Source organism: Vombatus ursinus, unplaced genomic scaffold (genome assembly GCF_900497805.2).
Source record: "Vombatus ursinus unplaced genomic scaffold, bare-nosed wombat genome assembly UNPS02014818.1, whole genome shotgun sequence".
Classification (NCBI taxonomy): Eukaryota; Metazoa; Chordata; class Mammalia; order Diprotodontia; family Vombatidae; genus Vombatus; species Vombatus ursinus.
The window spans coordinates 51,345,119-51,364,585 of NW_020954596.1; the positions used below are offsets into that span (position 1 = coordinate 51,345,119).

Here is a 19,467-nt window from a genome sequence, read left to right on the forward strand (position 1 = left end):
TTTAATACTTTTCAAAATTTGGATGTGGATTTTCCTAATTAAAAAGTTACAAGAATGAAGGATCATAAATTTAGAACTGAAAGACACTTTTTTAAAGTCATCTAGTCCATTCCCTTCATTTTTATAGATGAGGAAATATAGGGCCTGATGATGTACAATGACTTGCCTAAAGTCACACAAGTAATAGATTTCAGAGTATTCTCTGGCTCCATACCCTCTGTTCTTTAAACTGTGCCAGTCTGCTTTCCAGTCTTAACAGTTATTAGGCTCTTACCTCAATAATATAGAGCACTATGTTCTTGTAGAAGCAATAGAGGATACATTTGGACACTCGGTTGTAGTTCCAGGCTCCATGGACCATCAGTAAGTTCTTCAGATACTTAAACTGAAATAACAATATGAAAATTATTAATAGGGCCCAGCCCTATAACTGAACTCATCTAACAAGGGTCACCCTTTTCAGCAATAATATCTTACCTGTGCTATGGAGTAATCAGAAGAATTAGCTGCCTGCAGTCCTTCATTGCCACTTATGCCAACACCAACATGTGCTGTCTGTATCATGCTAACATCATTTGCTCCATCCCCAATTGCCAGTGTTATGACTTTAACTTGCTTTTTAACCATCTCTACAACTTCAGATTTTTGAAGAGGCGATACCCTTAAAGTGAAAGTAAAAAGTTAACTCAGACTTTTGAAAAAAAAGAAAAGACATTCTGAAACCAACCACCTTGCTTTAAACAAGGTCAAGAATGTACTATATCTAAATAGATGATGATATGAAGAATCTCTAGGGATAATGCCTTGGGTCTTAAGTTTTATAAGAATTTGACCTTTTTTTAGTGAAATTTTTTTTGAAAATGAAAAATTCAGAGTTTTGAAACATCCCACTTATAAGTGAGCTGGCACTGTATAGGTTCAGGTTTAAAGCTGTGGTCCTTAGGTTGGCTCAGTTTCGAAGTTCTAAAACAGATGGAATGATATCTGCATGAACATGTAGAAGGAGCAACAATGCCAAAACTTAAAATCTGGTGCAGAAATCACCGTTACTTTTAAAAATTGTAGGTGGCTCCACATTTCTGAATCTAATAACAAAGGTTAGAAAAATTGTAGAATGACATTCAAAAGGAAAGCTTTACAAATCCTAACTATGGACACACATAAAATAAAATATTCCTGAATCTTTATAACCTGGTCTAAGGAGATCTATAATATGCATAACAGAACTCACTCAATATTTCACTTTAATTAAAGGTAAGGAATCATCTGACTCTTTGACCTATCCTTAAATACAGTGAAGAATTTGGAAAAATTCCATGTAAGCATAAAAACCAGGAGCCCATTTACAGAACAGCTATTCATTCCCCCTATTTCCCAAAGCTTTTGATTGACAAATTTTGTAAAAAAAAAAAAAAAAAAAGGATTCAAAATCATTGCTAGAGACTTATGTTGGAGGCAGAAGAATTCAACGTTGTTATGAAACATCATTCTGTTTTAACTTTGGGCCTGATCTGAAATTAAATCATTCATCAAAATCATTATAAAATATATTAAGGCTATTTCAGCATAGAAATAACACCCAAGACAATCATAAGAGGGTTCATAGAAAGTGCAGGAGCTTACTTAATTTTGAAATGACAAGCCTATTCTATATTAAGGGATTTCATATGAAAGAAAAAGGGGAGAAGAAATGACTAATTGACTCACAAAAAAGTTAGATGGTGATCAAATGTTACACAAAAACTAACATATAAAGTATTGTGAAAAACAAAAGTCAGAGAATCATTCAGGAGTTAATACAGCATAATTGTTTTTTGAATGGAAAAAATACCCACTTGATTACATGTTATTTGTTATATTCAGAAATGAAGCTGTTTATGACACTCAATGTGGACATAACTGAGAAAAGGAAGCAACTTTTCTGACTTTGTGAGTAAAATAATAGGTCTTGAGTTTGCAGCTAACTGCACCTGCTGCGTGGTAAGGCTGTTGGTTTGTCGCTGTCTCAGGATCTCTAGGCAATGGATATCACCTTTATTTAAAAAAATGGCAAGTTGCCAGGTATACTAAGTTGGGCTGGTAACTGGTACTAATTCCAAAGTTTCCATAATTATGTCAAAGTGTTTGAATTAGTGCTTTTGTTTCCATCCCTTCAATGCGATGATACATGTAAGGGGCTTGGAAAACCTAAATGATGATGATTATAGTCTTCCTACTTGGCTTCTCATTCTTCAATAATCTTTGCATTATGCTGACATTCATTCTCTACAGTGATGCTCTGATATGGAACTAATGTATCAAGCATCTTTAGATAGTGGCAGATTAGCTGCTCTCTAACATGTATTCCATTTTACTGTCACTTAATATTGAATATAGTTCATAGCTAACATGAAACTTCAAGAAGATGGATATGATATTTTATGGCAAGTTTTTGCCTCACTAGTAGGTTGAACTAAGGTGTTGATAAAGAAACCATGAGTGACTTCTTGATCACCATCACTATTCTGAATTTTAAAATCTGATTGTGTGTGTGCGTGCGTGTGTGTGTGTGTGTGTGTGTGTGTGTATGGTCCAAATATGATATGGACATGAACAGAATAAGGGAATGAGTGAGATCCTGAGCACATAATGGACTGATTATATTTTTCCACCATATATTCACTATATATTTTCCCCAACATATTTTTCATTCCTTTTACTTAATTTGCTTCATTTTTGTAACATGATAACTATAAATATGAAAGCCCAGTGGACAAGGTCAAATCTTCTCTAGAGACAAGACATCCTTGACTGCAAGCTGGGAGGAACCTGAATGACCTAATCCAAATTTCTCATATATTGAGGAGGAAACAGAGAACCAGAGGGGAAAACTGAATGGCCCAAAGTCACATGGCGAGGAGGTGGTAGAACCAACTCTGAAACCTGGATTATCTAACCACAAATCAAGTAATCACCACCACCTTGCACCACTTTGGCTGACACCAAATGTGATCTAAAAAGCAAAAACTGAATTATCATGGAGCAGAATGAACGTTTGAAATTCCCTACCAAGTTTTCTTTCTATTTGGGTTTTAGAGTATATTCACATTATAATATATTCCATCTTACTAAGGAACTAAAATACTATGAAAGTATGTCCACAAACTGAAATGGCACATTGAGGAAAACGTGATCAACTATTACTAACAATTTTAAGAAATAGCCAACTCCAAATGGGCTGGTTTTTATCTTCTACCATAATGACTAGCGCCATCTATAAGGAAGAAAGGAAGGAAAGATTTATCAAGCACCTACTATGTGCCAGTCACTGTGCTAAGTGCTTTATAAATATCTTATTTGATCCTCACAACAACCCCATTATTATCTCCATGTTACAGTTGAGGAAACTGAGGCAAATAGTAGTTAAATGACTTGTCCAGGGTCATATAGGTAGTAAGTATTTGAAACCAGATTGAAACTTGGGTCTTCCTGACCCCAGGCCCAATGCTCTATCCAGCTGCATAGCCTAGCTTCCTCTAGGCAGTAATTACTGTTGGGCTTCAAGTTGGCTTCTAGATTGGCAATCAGCTATATTGGCCCAAGAATTCAGCTCCTAATCACACCAGAGTTGAACAGTCTTGGCAGACCAGTTCTTGCTAACCCAACACAAAAGACTGATTTGTGAACAACCCTTGCTGCCACCCACCCCACAGTATTGGATATATATTGCAACAGACTGCCACACAGCTGCCACTGCGTAGGAGTCAGCAGGTGTAAGTCTGCAGAAGGAACTAAGATCAGATGGCTTGCTTGGCATGCAAGGAGCTGTAATGCTCCCAAAATCTGGTTCTCTTTAGATTATGAAAAACCTACAAACTGATATATTTATTGAGCATAAAATTACGTTTGGGCACTTTTGTGAGACATGAAAAGAACAACTACTTGGCCTCAAGAAGTTTGCAATTTAGCTAAAACTAACAGACAAAGCAATTAGAGAACAGTTTGCAATTTGGCAGTAAGGCTTCAGAGAAGACAGGCCAAGCAGTTTGGGTTGAAGACTTAATATTAAAAAGAAGTTTCAGGGAGAAGTAAAACTCTATATTATTTCAATATATAATTGTCAAGTGCATACTTGGAAGCAAGGCAGTGTATGATGCTCGATGAATGCTATTCAACACAGAGATAACAAAATATAACACAATTATAAAACAGGATATGATAAAAGTATAGGGGAGGTAAAAGGACTGTCAGCGATGTGTAAAGAGGAGAAGATCACTTCTGGGGGGACGTCAGGAAAGGGTTAAAATAGGAGGTAGTCTTTGAGCTGAGTAGAATGGGGCATATTTGATTTTTATTTAAAAAATCATCTCACTTTCATTGATGCCTTTTGTTTTTAAATCACATTCATTTTTGAATAAATACTCTCCTCCTTACCCTACTCAGCGATCTATCCTTTGGAACGAAGACTTAAAAAAGAAGGGAAAAGTATAGCCATATTCTACACCCAAAGTCCCCCCACTAACTTCTGCTAAGAGGAAAGGGAGATACATTTTCTTAATTCTTTTCCAGGGGCTAGGCTTAGTCATTATAATTACATATCATCCAATTTCATATTTGTGTTATTTATACTTAAATTGTACTCGTTTTTTCTAGCTCTGTTCTGTTTTTTCTGTATTAGTTCATACAATTCCTCTCATGCTCTTCTTAATTCTTCATATTTATTGATTCTTAGAGTGCAGTAAATATCTTATGACATCCATGAACTACAATTTGTTTGGTCATTCCCCAATTCATGAATTGCCCTTGACCCACTCCAATTCTTTGTCATCACAAAAGGGGCTACTATGAATATCATGGTGTACACAAACCCCAACTTCCTTTTTTTCCCTCTGACTTCTTTGGAAGTATACGCCTTTAAGTCAGACCTCTGGGTCACAAGGTAATACTATTTTAGCCTAAATCCAGACTGGTTTGTAGAAGGTCAATGGTCTAATTCACAGCTTCGCCAAAAGTAGTATATTAGTGAGCCTGTCTTCCAGCAATGGAAGGGGAGAGATTTGATACTTAAAGAAAGGGAGTTTACATTCCAGGTATGAGGCACAGCCTAGATAGAAGGCATAAAGTCAGGAAGGACTAAGACAAGTTTGGAGAATAACTAGTCCAGTTTAGCTGGAGTGTACAGGGCTTGGCAGTTCTTAAAAGATGAGTTCTATTTTGATAAGTATAGGAAAAAGAATAAATTGACCCTTACTTATCACAGGACCAAACTTTTGAAAATAAAGGTTCCAATCATCTCCTGTGTGGGCAATACTTTATCAGATTCTCACCCAGCTTGTTTTTGGGGAAGTGTGTATGTGTTACAAGGGAAAAGGGTTCAGTTTTGTAGTAAGAGGATCTAAGTTAGAATGCCTTTTCTGTCACCCTGACTTTGGGCAAGTTACTTAAACTGACCAGGCCTTAGCTTCCTCGTATATAAAATGATTGTTGCCTATGTGACCTTTGAAGCTCCTTCCAGATCTATGATCTGGGCATTTTCTCTGACTGTTCCCCATTCTTGGAATGCTCTCCCCTCCTCTGCTCTGACCACTGACCTCCCTGGCTTCCTTTAAATTTCAACTAATATCTCATCTTCTACAGGAAACCTTTCCAAACTCCTCTTAATTTCAGTGCTTTCTCTCTTTTAATTATGTCCTATTTATACTGTATATAGCTTGCTTTGCATATACTTGTGTGTAAGTTGTCTCCCCCATTAGATGGTAAACCCCTTGAGGGCAGTGACTGGTTGCTTGTTCTGTTTTTATTTTTTGCTCCTTTTTGTATCCCCAGCACTTAGCACAGTGCCTGGCACATAGCAGGCACTTAAGAAATGTTTACTGAATTGAATTTATTCTAATTGGTTGCCAAATCTCTTCATTTCTGTCATTCTGCCTTATTTCTTGATTTCATTTTTCTTCTTATCCTACTCATTGCTCAAGATTTCATACTTACACATCTATTTGCTCAGCTTCTGATTATATGTAGAGGTTGGGGCAGTGAGGTGGGGCAGTGGAAAGAGCTCCAGGCCTGAAGTCAAGAAGACCCATCTTCCTAGGTTGAAAACTGGCCTCGGATACTCACTAGCTACGTGACTCTGGACAAGTCACTTAACCCTTTTGGCCTCAGTTTCCACATCTGTAAAATGAGCTGCCAAAGGAAACGGCAACCCACTCCAGTATTGCTGCTGAGAAAACTCCCAGGAGGGTCACGATGAGTCAGACATGACTGAAACCACTGAACAACAACATAATGCAGGTATGGTGTTGATACTTTTACAACTAAGACTTCCATTAACATTTCTAGTCCCATTCTTTTTTCTCTTTCAAAAGGTGTCTACCTCTTAAAGCCCTTTCACTAGCAAATATTCAATATAACTTCCTTAACTTCAAAATTCTTCCCAACTCTTGTTCTGATCATAATGTCTCTCTTTCTCCTTTCAATATGTGTGCTTGTTCCTGAGACACTGTCCCACGGCACGCATCTTGGAGCAGCTTCATTACATTTCAAGTTACTTTTTCAAGCTCCTCCGGATTTTCACCTTCCAAAAAAAATCCAATCAAGAGGAAAGAAACAAAAAACAAAATGCTTAAATTTGATCTTTTGACATATATTCATTCCTGACTAAATGTATGCTTCCCACCCATCATAAAATCTGTGTATGTGTTTTCCAGGAAAGGTCTACGTTCACGCTCTGTGTAAGAATGTAAATGATTCACAATTCTGAGCACCATCTCGGTTCCTTTTTCTTCATTGGGAATACCATTAAGAGCCTCTGTGGGCACGACTTCTCATTCAGCTTGCACTTTTAAAGTCCATTTTCTTCCCCTATGGTTCCACAAACAGAGGGTGGTCTTTTGCAATACAACTTGAAAGTACAAAAAGGGCAATATGTTTTTCAGATATTATTTTGGCTTTAGTTCCTGCACATGTTATTCATTATTTTTATTATTTTCTGTGTAGCAACTCTCACTGCTCCTCAAGCACTATGTAGAAGCATTAGGAACATACCATTTCACTGGTAGGAAAAAAGTTAAACGGGGTGAATCACCTGATACCATTTTGAATAAGGTGGTTTTAACGGGATCAGTTAAAATGAATCACCTTTATTGTACTGAATATTTTTAAAAAATCTACAATAAATGGCATCACGAAAAAATAAATAAAAAAAAAGCTCATATAGAGGAATAGTTTCAAGGGCTTTTTTTGAAGGGTGACCAAAATGGATGGAAGAAGAGAATCTAAAGAATTCTGTTTGGTAAGCGGTATTGTATGATTCTTAACATTTCAAAAACATCAGCTCAACAATATGATGTTACCGGAGTGATTTTACACTGTATGAGATGGATTGTTTGGCATACTTCAAATGCTTTTACTGATAAAATGTGATCATTACGTATACTGCAAGGTTTGTTTTTGAAAGATGAAGACCTTGAGATTTCCATAAGAAGACATAAAGGAGATCTGACTACATTTCATTATCCTCAGGTATGAAAATGTAAGAGTGAGAACCACCCTGGTTGTTCAGAGATCAGGAGATTTAGTGTGGAGCCATTGTATTTTTTCTTTTGATAAACTTCCTTAGATTTCCCCTTGTGACTATCAGAATATTCTTCAGTGAGTTATATTTGGCTGACTACATGATGAAATTTGCAAAATGAGAGGAAGAGACTCTTACTATAATAACTAGGTTTTTTTTTACCCAACTTAAGAGAGCTTTTTTCAGATCTTCCTTGACTTTAAAGATAAAATGGGGGCAATTTTAGCTGATATCTGAATATATGATGAAATCTAAAAGCCTCTAAAAGAAATTCTGATTTATTGTAAATGAAAAAAATCTTTCTTAATGTGAGTTGCTCCAAGTGCCACAGTTACATACTAGTGAAAGTCTCAATGATTGTAATTGGATTGTTAGAATAAAAAGCAAAAATGCAATCCCCTACCTCACAATGGTTGTTTTACATAATCTATACAAGTAAAATCCATTCAAATATTGACGAATAAAACTGTAGTTACATGGTTAGGGTAATAAGTGCCTTTTCTTCATATCCTCCAAAGCTAAGACTTGTTAATGTAATATGTCGTCCCAATTATTTAAGATTCCTTACAAGATACAAATTGAGTCTACAGATATGGTAGATTATTATTTCTTCAGAAAACTTCATTTTTGGAAAGAAATTCCTATGTAAAATGTGTTCAAGATACAAAAGTGATGTTTAATTTCAAATATCTTTTTCTAGCTAATAGAAGACCTTGTAGATGAAATGAGCTGTCATATGTAAAGTGCTTTATAAATGTCAGCTAATTGGTAATATTATAGTTACAGTTATAGTTCAAAACATTAATTTAAAGTTAGTGGGAATTTTGGAGAATATTTAGTCCAACTCCTTCATTTTACAGATAAAAAAACTGAGGTCCAGAAATGGTTATGTGACTTACCCAAGGTCACAAAAATACTAAGTAGACAGAATCAGGATGCAAACTCAGAACTTCAATCTGTCAATGTTTCCATTATCTTATTTTGCTTCTCTCCACTGTACTAGCATGATTTGCCCTTTTCCTGTTATGATGGACAGAATGTTGCTTTCAAATAAGATCTGTTTTTAAATTGTGGATTTTTGCATTCATAGGAATGTTCCTTGGCAAATGTGCCTTGTAAGTGGAAAAACATTAATGTGGCAAGGTGGTGGTGGTGTTGTGTGTGTGTGTGTGTGTGTGTGTGCGCGCGCATGTAGGATGTGTGAAAGGTGTGTGTGTGAAGGGTGTAAGTGTATGGTAGAAATCTGAACCTGATAAAATTACCAGAAAGCTCCAGAGAGGGTTTAAGAACCTATAGGTTTTCTAGTGACAGCAGAAGTAGGTTCAAATGAGGTAAAAATTCATTCTTAGTTCAATGGAAGGGGGGACCAATAGCTGAACAGGACACAAGGTATTGTTCCCAAAATTCCAAGGAGGCAATTCCCCATCTGGGGATCTTTGATCACTGACTGTGCTTTGAGTAGCTAGTGTTGCTATCCATTTCACATTAGAATAAGATGCAATAAAATTTTAGAGCTAGAAGGGCACTTAGTGGTCATCTAGTCCTGTAATTTAAAGATGAGGAAATAAAGTCTCGGAAGTGAAGATATCCAGCCAATGTCACACAGATTATTGTTCTTTTTAAAATTATGAGCTTCTAAAAGGTAGGAGCTTTGTGTCTTCAATTTGCTTTGTTTACAGTGAATATGAACACTTAGTAAATACTCTTTGAGGATAATGATGAGTATAGATGCCTACTAATGGAGAATCAATGAATTAACAAATACTGATTCAGTGTTGGCAAGAGTCCAGAACAGAGTGACTAGGAAGAGAAGAGGGAAATAACAAGCATTTATTAAGTACCTTTTATGTGCCACACACTGTGCTAAGTGCTTTACAAATATCTCATTTGATCCTTACAACAACCTTGTGAGATGGGTGCTAATTATTATTATCCCCATTTTACAGTTGAGGAAACAAAGGTAGAAAGAAGTTAAGTAACTTGTCCAGGATCCCAAAGCTAGGAGGAGTTTGAGGCTGGATTTTAACTCATATTTTCCTAATTCCAGGACCAGCACTCTTTCTGCTATGTCACCTAGCTGCCTAGTATACCAAGACAGTAACCAAGAGTATGAATCATCTTTAGATCATGTCACTTAAGGATCAGTTGAAGGAGTTGACATGTTAACTTAGGGTAAAATTCTGATTTTCAAAAAGCAAAAAATGTGATACTGAAAACTATAGGTTGGTGAACTTGATGGTGAGCCATAGCACCCTTTTGGATAGACTGAAGAAATGATGTGTGAACATTTTGAAAAGGATTATTGATAATATTAGGAATCAGCATAAGCCTACTAAAAATAAGCTTATAGAAAACTATATTTATTTATTTATTTTTGAGAGACTTGTAGACTGGAGAATTCAGTAAGTAGAGACAGCACTTATTAAATGCTTACTATGTGTCAGGTACTGTCTTAAGTGCTAGAAATACAAATACAAGAGGAAAAAAAGATAGAATGGTTGAACATTTAACAAAGTCTTTCATGATATCCTTGCAGGCAAGATTGAGAAAATGAGTGGTATAATTATTAATTGGATTCACAGCTGGCTAAAAAAAATTTAAAAGTACAGATTAATAACCGATGTCAATCTGGTGGACAGTCAATGATACACATTGTAGTTTATCAAAATCCTTCATACTTGGCTCTTTCCCTGACAATATTTTTTGTCATGACTAAGGATCATATGAGATATGCTTATCAAATTTATTAATGACAGAAAGCTAAGAGGTATTATTAATGCTCCTGGATGCCACCATCAGGTTCAAAATAAACTCAAAAGGCTGCAATACTAGAAAATAGAAGTTATTTAATACAATAAATGCTAATCCTAAAATTAGGCTCAAAAATAGTAATAAGTTTAGAATGGCAAGGAAAGGTAGTTAACATCAGATTATAATTAAAACCTGTGGGTTTTTAATGCACTGTAAATTTGATATATGTCAACACTATGATCATGGCTACAAATTAAATTCAATTATTTATTACTCACATATGATGTACAAGTGTTTCCTTCCCTCTCCCCAAAAAACCTAATGCAAATCTAGTGCATTAATAGGGTGTAGAACAAAGGATTTAATAATTTCATTGTACTTGGACCACATTAAAGTATTGTGTTGAGTTCAGGATGCCACATTTTAGGTAGGTTTTAGACAAACTAGACTATGACCAAAAGAGAAAGATAAGAATGATGAATTCTTAAAGTAATGTCATATGACAAAAGAATGAAGGAATTTGGGATTATTTTGCTTGGGAATGGGTAAAGAAACATTGTAATAGTTATTTATGAAGAATGGCCATATGGAAAAGGGAATAGCCTTCTATTTGTAATTCCACAGGACAGAATGAAAAACAATGGATGGAAGTTATTTAGAGGTAATTCCATTTTTGACTTGTTCAAAATTTTCCTCCAGTATATTTGAATTCAATCAAATGTGATATTGACTTCCCTGTAACTGGAAGTATTTAAGCAGCTGTTTATCCACCATCTATCAGAGATATTATCATGTGGTATCTATCAATCTATCTATCCATATTTATATATGCATATATATGTCATATATCTTCATTGGGTAGGACCAGATAATTTCTGCAGTTTCTTCCAATATTAAGATTTTATGAAAGGAAAAAAAAATATTGTAAACAAGAGAGAATAGAAGTGACCAAGCAAATTAGAACAGAAACAAGATTAGAGGAAGTAGAACATAGTATTAAAGTTCTGGAAATAGAGTCAAATCACTTCAGTTCAAATTCCTGTTCACTAATTATTTCCTTTGTAACCATGAGCAATTCACGTTAATTTTCTGGGCTTAAGATTCTTCAAATGTAAACTTAGGTCGGGTTGGATAAGATGATGTCTGAGGTTGTGTCATGGAAGCGAAAAGAGGAGAAATTTTCATAAGAAGGTGATTAAAACAAATACCTTGCATATTTTTATAATGTTTTACAGTTTTCAAAATATTTTCACAAACACTGCTGATTGACAGAAAATGACATAGTAAAGGGAGCCCAAAGAGAATGACAAATAAGTAAAGGCCACTAGATCCATAAGTTAGGAGGTGGTTTTATGAAGCGTTATCTCAGGAGTGTGGTAGGAAGGAAACTACTGATGCATGAATGCATAAATGTCAATATATTAGTCTTTTGAGGGAACATAAGCATTAACTTATCCCTTTTCTTGTAAAGGAGTTTACTTTGAAGGAATGCAGCAGCATATTTTCTTTTGGTATAGATACAAAAATGCATACCAATCTCTGGATTGGTATATATGCAAATATGCAACAACGTAAAGTGATTGAACATGTTGACATTGAAATTAGAGATCACTTGAGCATGGGGTGATATTTGGGAAGGTATGGTTAATTTCCTCTCTCAAAGTCCTGTTCTGGCAAATTATATTTTGGAAGGGAGGTTACTTTGAATTCCTAAAATTTATGCTAACATTGAAAGCTCCAGCAGATCCTACAAAGCTGGAGAAGCTTTACAATACAGGCCCAGTGATGGACTGAATGTTTGCCATTCAAGACAATGTCTAGTACTACTAGTACTACTACTGATAAAAATAACTGCTAATACTTATATCATGATTTATGGTTTTACAAAGTATTTTTACATACATTATCTCAACTAGTCTTCACAATATTGCTGTTAAGGAAAGGATCACCACTAATAAGGCAATTACAAATGAGGAAACTGAGGCTCAGAGAAATTAAGAGATTTACCAAAGCTCACATAGCTATTAAGTATTTGATGTGGGAGACTCAGATTTTTATGATTCCAAGTTTTCTATCCACCATGCCATTAGAAGTTCATTACCAGAAGGTTAGTCATGAGGCATTAACATTTTTTGGCCACAGCAACTCTTTAAAATATCTTTTAAGGCATGGGAGTGTGGTGATCTTCATTAGTAGGGTAAGTATCTAGAGAACAGAAACACAAAACTTTGAAGGGTACTGTTTATTTTTCCTTTCAGAACCCTTCAGCCTCCCTAAGAACCTAACAATTCTGATCTATCCTCGAATAAGTCGCCAAAATGATTTTCCTAAAACACAGCTCCTACCATGTCAACCCCCCACTCAATAAACTCCTGTAGCTCCCTATCACTCCTAGGATCAAATACAAAATGCTTTGTTTGGTATCCAAACTGCCCCCATAACCTAGCCCCCATAATCTTGCCAGCCTTCTCCTACCTTACTCTCTGCCATGTACTCTTTGATCCGGTGACACTGGCTTCCTGGCTGTTTCATGAACAAGACACTTAATCTCTTGGTTCTCAGTATTTTCTCTGGCTGTCCCCCATGCCTAGAATGTTCTCCCTCCTCAATTCCTCCACCAGACCTCCCGGGCTTCCTTTAAGTCCCAATTAAAATTAAAATCACATCTTTTACTGGAAGCCTTTCCTCTTGATTTCAGTACCTTCCCTCTCTTAATTATTTCCTATTTATCTTATATATAGGTTGCTTTGTATATATTTGTTTGCGTATTGTTCTCCCCTGTTAGATTGTAAGCTCCTTGAGGGCAGTGACTCTCTTTTGCCACTCTTTGTTTGCTCAGCACTTAGAATAGTGCCTGGCACATAGTAGGCGTGTTTAGTTATTGATTTATATTTAATAACAATAACTAATATTAATATAGCACTTACTGTGTGCTAGGCCCTAGGGAGGACAATGAGAAAAAGCAAGTTTCATACACAAAATAATAAAATATTCATAGCAGCACTTTTTGTAGTGGCAAAAGGCTTGAAACAAAATAGATGTCCATCAGCTCAGAAATAGCTAAATGAGTATGGTTCTTGTAATGGAATATTACTATGTTATAAAAAAATGAAGTCTATGAAGAAGAGAGAAAAGCATGGGGAAACATATCAATTGATGTAAAGTGAAAAAAGCAGAACCAGGAAAACAATATACACAATGACTACAACAATGTAATGACATAAAAAAGGGGAGCTGAATGCTGTGAAATGCTAATGACTACCAAAGAAGAGATGTAAGAATATACCTCCCTCCTTTGGCGAAGTGAGGGTCTATGTACACAGAATGAACACTAACATAATGTCAGATTTGTTTGATGGGTTACTTTTGTTGAACTCTTTTCTTTTCGTCCACTCTCTTTTTCCTTTGTTATAAAAGGATAGTTCTCTGAGATGGTGATTGAGGAGGGATGTTTTGGGAAATACGTAATACAAAAACAAAAATATCGATAAAATTTGTTTTAAAAGTATATTAAGCATCTGCAGTGTGCAAGACTTGCGGATATACAAATGAAAAAATGATACACTCCTTGTCTCCAAGGAGCTTAATTAATCTCTTCTCCCTCAACACAGATGATACTGCTAAATACAGCAGAGGAAAAAAAATGGGGGTCATCCATGTGAGCCCTCTCTTCTTCCAATCACCTCAGCACTCCTGGTAGAATATCCAAATGAAGGTTTCAAATTGGCAGTTGAAAATGTGGGACAGGCATTCAACAGAGAGATTGGGGTGGCTGACTTGTGTGTTTAGGGAAGTCACATGCACAGAAGTAATAATTGAAACCATGACTGCGGTTGAGATCATTAAGGGAGGGAATGTGTATGTGTGTGTACACACATACATATGTGTGTCTGCATGTACATAATGAGGACTAAAAACACAGTTCTCCAGGATATCCATACTTACAGGTGAGAAGGAAATTGGGAGGAAATAGATGAGCTACCATGAAAGAGTAACAAAGAAGGATGAGTTGAGAGGAGGAGAAGGAGAAAATGAATAGAGCAATGTCCTGGAAGGAAGGAGAGCAAGCACACAAGGGTTATGGTGAGGAGGAAGGCCATCACATCCTCATTGTTTGAGAGAAGAGAGGACAGGTGAGCACTAGAGATTCTCAAGTATGGAAAAAAGAAGGTTGAAGGAGTTCACTGTGAATGGCTTCAGTCTTCTAGGTTAAGTAGGAGGAAAAATCAACCTCTAAAAAAAAAAAAGAGATTAGAGGTAGAGTCATAGGCCCAAGGAACAAGGTTTGGAAAGTTGCTGCAAAATACATGATCAAAACTGAATGAAATATTTGCTATATAATAGTGAGAGCCCACTAAGGTTGGATAGAATGATTTGGTAGCATATAGCATGGTTTCTTGATTTCCTCCAGTACTATTTGGTAGGTAGGGAGTTGTTTTTCGCCCTTCATTTTTGTAGAGGACCAATGCCATCACAGAGTGATATCTTGACTTATGTGTTAATGGGATTTAAGTAAGGCAGAGTTGGACAAAACTTTCAGCCTCACTCTCTCTCATTGGAAATCCAATGGTAAGACAAAAGTCAAGATGATTGGCGATGGCCTGGGATACAGTGGACAACCTTGGCGTCTTCAATATCTGAACTAACTCAAAGCATCCCATAGCACCTACTTCAGCCACCTCCATGGCTGTTGGAATAATTTGTTTTCATCTGCTCATTCTGCTGGGGAAAGTATTCACAGGCTTGGGGCAGACCTCTCCCTAATGGATGTGAGGTGTCGGTTATCCTCAACCTGGTTTAACCTATCTACTGTGACAGTTTTACCAGGGTGTGATCATTGTACATGATTAAGCTTCTTGTAACTACAAGCGAGAGTAGGAAGTGCAGGTAGATAGTGGGGATGATCCAGGGTTGGGAATTGGCAGGGTTAGGTCAAGATTATAACAAGAGAATTATTTAAGAGTGGAGGACAGAACCCTGCTGAAATGTCTATACACTTGTGTCAACACTGTGGAAGAGGAGAAATCAAGTCAAAAAAGGATTAACAGACTGGGAGAATTAAGAAAGAGGAGATCATGTTGAAGATGATGGGTTATTCAGGAAAAATAAGACAGTGGGGAGTACAGGACCTAATCATATTTAACTCATGCCAAGAACAATACCCATAGAACTCCTTTATAATGCTGGGCATTGGGGATGGGACTAACACCTTCATATTGTAGACTCTGTATCCTATCAAAATCACACCACTGCTTGGACTGGTGCTGGACAAGATTTAACATCTAATGTCTGCATCTGTATAAAAATAACAACGGAAATGATTAAAAAGTCTACCTTCTTCTATGTGTAGACAGTTTACAACAAGTCCTCTTAATGAGTATTAGGCTGTAAGGTAGCCATAGAATTTCTCAATGGAGTTGGAATAGCGAATGAATCCAATGGAGCAGGAACAGCTGGCTACTATATTGAAGGAAAATCTGGCCATTTTGTATAGCTATAAACTTATCTGGGTTTAGTCACAGGCGTCTATGAGGGAAATACCTGCTTAACGTTCTCAACTTTATTCATACTTTTCTGGTAAGCAAGTATGAGTTTGGGATTCATTAGCAGTTTGTTAAGTCTTTCCCAAGCCAAACATCTGCTTGGCATTCATAGTGTTTGCAGCTCTTCTGGAAATGAAATGTCTGCTGAACATTTATCAGCTATATTTGACTCTCCTTTAAGTGGAATATTTTTAGAGGAATCCTTCCTTAGAACTAAAGAGAAATCCTAAGGGTTCCAAAAACTGAACCTAATTGGACCTTTTATTTAGGGTTCTTCTCACATCATGGCAGAAAATACACAAAGTGGCTCTCCACTTTTCTGCTTGCAGGACCCCCTTAGTAAACCAAGGTGAAAGGTTCTGATTGGTATGTCAGTCCCAAGTGACAGCAGTTACTAAAATTGAGTCTCTTTACAGAGTGAAGGAAAAAAAAAACAGCCTGGAAGGGGATTAAACTTTGATTAGCAATGTTGCAAGTAGGGAAAAATGCTTACTTCAATTTAACTTCTCTTTTTGAGAAGACATGGATACATAAATTATGTAGAAGAACAGTGATTACCAGACAGTCTAAAAGCTGGAGGCTGTAAGCCAATTTTCAACCAACTGTCACAGAACATAAGTTTCAAAGTATGGTTAAACTAAACTGACAACTGTAGGAAAAAATAACTGTAGGAAAAAATGTAAAATAATTTTCAAGGCAGGCCTACCAGGACTGATGAGGACCTTGGAATCCACAAGCTATTTAATGTAGACAATTTTCACCATTTTATTCCCACCCTTTCAAGCGGGGAGTGTTCAAAGCAGCATTACAAATGGTTATTGAAAAAAAGCTGACCCAAGAAGGAGAGAAACCAACTTCACCCCCAAAAAGTACCTAAATAAAAATAATGCTCAGTCAAGATACATTGTACTCTGGCCTTAAGATGATAAAGAATAGAAAGCTAGAGACGGAATGGACTTTACAAATGATATAGTACAAGGACCTCATTTGGAAGAGGATGACCAGAGAGGTGAAGGGATTTGCATAAAGTTGCACAGATTTTTGTTGCTCAGTCATTTTTCAGTTGTGTGTGACCCTATTTGGGGTTTTCTTGGCAAAAATAATGGAGCAGGTTGCCATTTTCTTTTTCAGTTCATTTTACACATGAGGAAACCGAGGCAAACAGGGTTATGACATGCCCAGGGTCACACAACTAATAAGTTTCTGAGGCCAGATTTGAATTCAGGAAGATGAGTCTTCCTGGCTCCAGGCCTGGCATTCTATCCACTGTGCCATCCAGCTATCCTTACCTGGCAGAGAGAGACTGAGGCTTAGAGCCCCTCAAGCCAAGGCTCTTTTTTACTAAGTCACTTACAGTTTTTAGCATATCGAGCTCCCTGAACCTCTAGACTAGTTCTGGCAATGAAAAAGTCAAAATCTTCACTAAGTAACAGATTCCACCTACATTCAATTCATTGAATTCTAACTGAATTCAATTCAATAAACATAAGTACCAACTTTGTGTAATACACTGTGCTCAGCACCAGTGATAAAAAATGAGAGAAGGCACATTGTCTGCTCTCAGCAAGCTTGCCATCTAGTTAGGGGAATACGACAAATATGCATGAAGAAATTTCAGTGAAGTAAAAACAAAATATATCAGTTAAAATTTTATTTAGGGAGGAAAAAGAAAAAAGTATCTGGAATGCAGTAAATGATTTCACTGGGCTTCTATTATTCTGTACATTTCCCTAAATCTCTGGCTTCTTATTGAGTAGCTTAGGGCTTTATAATCCTTGCTTTGTTTGAGTGATAATTGTAATAATAACCACTACAATGGATCCCATAATAAAATTTTGAATTACAATAATAATTACAATGTACAGACAAGGACTCTGAGGTGCTCAAAAAGAAGTATCATGACTAGTAAAGTCAACTGTTTGCTCTCAGTGGACAATATAGTTAGTCTTTAAGGAAAAACTTCTAATTTAAACACTGCTTTTAACAGGCAAACACTTCCAAATTTTCTTCCTCACTTGTACTGATGTGTCAGGGAAGATAGTAATGGATCTAATTCTGAAGATGGAATGGAGCCTCATAGCCACAGTAGCTACTATGAGACAGCTGGTTTCCCTTCCTTCACTATAACTAAGATGTGAGGCTTGAGGGAGAGAGGATGGAGCTGAGGAGGATTAGATTGTGAATTCAACTTAGGTGTGGATGGGCTTGAAATATGCCTTTAAGCATACTAACTTTCAGAGACAAGACCACAAAGCCAAGACTGAATATAAACAGGTTTTGGAAAGAGTTCTGTCCAGTAACTATTTTGAAATACTATACAATGCTGACCGGGAGCTCTATACTGAAAAGACTCACAGGATAGGATAGAGTCCCTTGACAGAAGGGGATTTTAAGAACCTGAGAAAAGATTAGGGACACTTTCCTTTTCTTATAGGGAATGATAAACTGTTTCACCCTAGCTATGTTTATTAAGGGGTAAGAGTTTACTCATTGACACAATGCTTGGGGCTTAGCTGAGCCAGGTGCCAAGGAGATGCCCTATGCCAATGGTCTCAATGCCAAGGGGCACAATGCCAATATCTTTGGTGCCAACAAGGCGCAGAGATGTAAATCAGCTAATGGCCCTGATGTCATTGTGGGCTTGAAGCCATATATAGCACCAAGCAGGAAGCTGGACAAGATTCCTTATGGGAAAGGGGAGAATATGAATTAAGATGATTAGAAGAAAAATGCTGAGAAAAGATATTTTATATTTAAAAAAAAAAAACCAAAATGGAGCAAAACTCAGTGCCTGCATTGGGACCTTCAAGGTCCTCAAACGTGTATAAAACAAGACTAAGGGAGGAAGAGGGCCCACACACATCTTTATATTCTCAGCTTCAGTCCTGACCTGCACATGTATAATAGAATGTGATCCTCTCCTAAGGGCTTGATTCCTTAACAATTCCTGAGGCCCATGTGCCTTGTGACTACTCCAGGATTGGGATCTCTGGAGGCAATTTCATGAGTCAAGAACGTATCCTTTTTTTCTCCCTTGACTATACCTCCTAGGTCTCTCTCTGCTCTGCTATTGTTTAATTCTGTGGTTTAATGCTGTGAAGGGGGAGAAGAGGCAGCTTACTGAGAAATGCTACCAAAAAAAAAGTTTAGATGCAATTATTTTTGCAAAAAATCTGCTTCTCCAATATTTAAGCTAACCAATTATAATTTTTCTTTGACCCAGCTTACCAATTTAGGTTCTAGGAGTGCTGTCTATACTTCCAAAAAATAAGCAAATGGCCATACAACTCAATCAAGATTTATGTGCACTTGACTTATCATTTATGAGCTCTTTAATTATTATTACATTAGTAAAAATAGTAAATTAGGAAACTCTATGCATTAACACTAATGGGACAATATAAGAGTGGAGCATTAAAAAAATCTCTCACCAGTGAGCTATGTGAAAGGTCATGAAGGGAGACTGTATGGCATTTTGTCCCTCAAGCTCAAAGGAACAATGCTGTAACACTGGCAAAATGCTTTACTATCATATTCATTCATCCGTCTTATAGGATGGAAACAAAGAATGTTACTGTGCTAGACAGAATAGGTAAGTTTAATTTGCTGATTACTTCATCT

At 36.6% G+C, this 19,467-nt stretch overlaps 1 protein-coding gene across 4 annotated transcripts in view; it reads right to left on the minus strand.

The window, feature by feature from the left end:
- ATP8A1 (ATPase phospholipid transporting 8A1) overlaps nucleotides 1-19,467 on the minus strand; it is a 287,178-nt gene that overhangs the window by 66,736 nt on the left and 200,975 nt on the right. For all 4 annotated transcript variants that reach the window (XM_027836226.1, XM_027836225.1, XM_027836228.1 and 1 more), the window contains 2 exons: nucleotides 478-661; nucleotides 275-385 (listed from right to left, as the gene is read on the minus strand). In XM_027836226.1, the coding sequence (XP_027692027.1) occupies nucleotides 275-385; nucleotides 478-661 (295 nt within the window). The remainder of the gene's footprint in view (nucleotides 1-274; nucleotides 386-477; nucleotides 662-19,467) is intronic.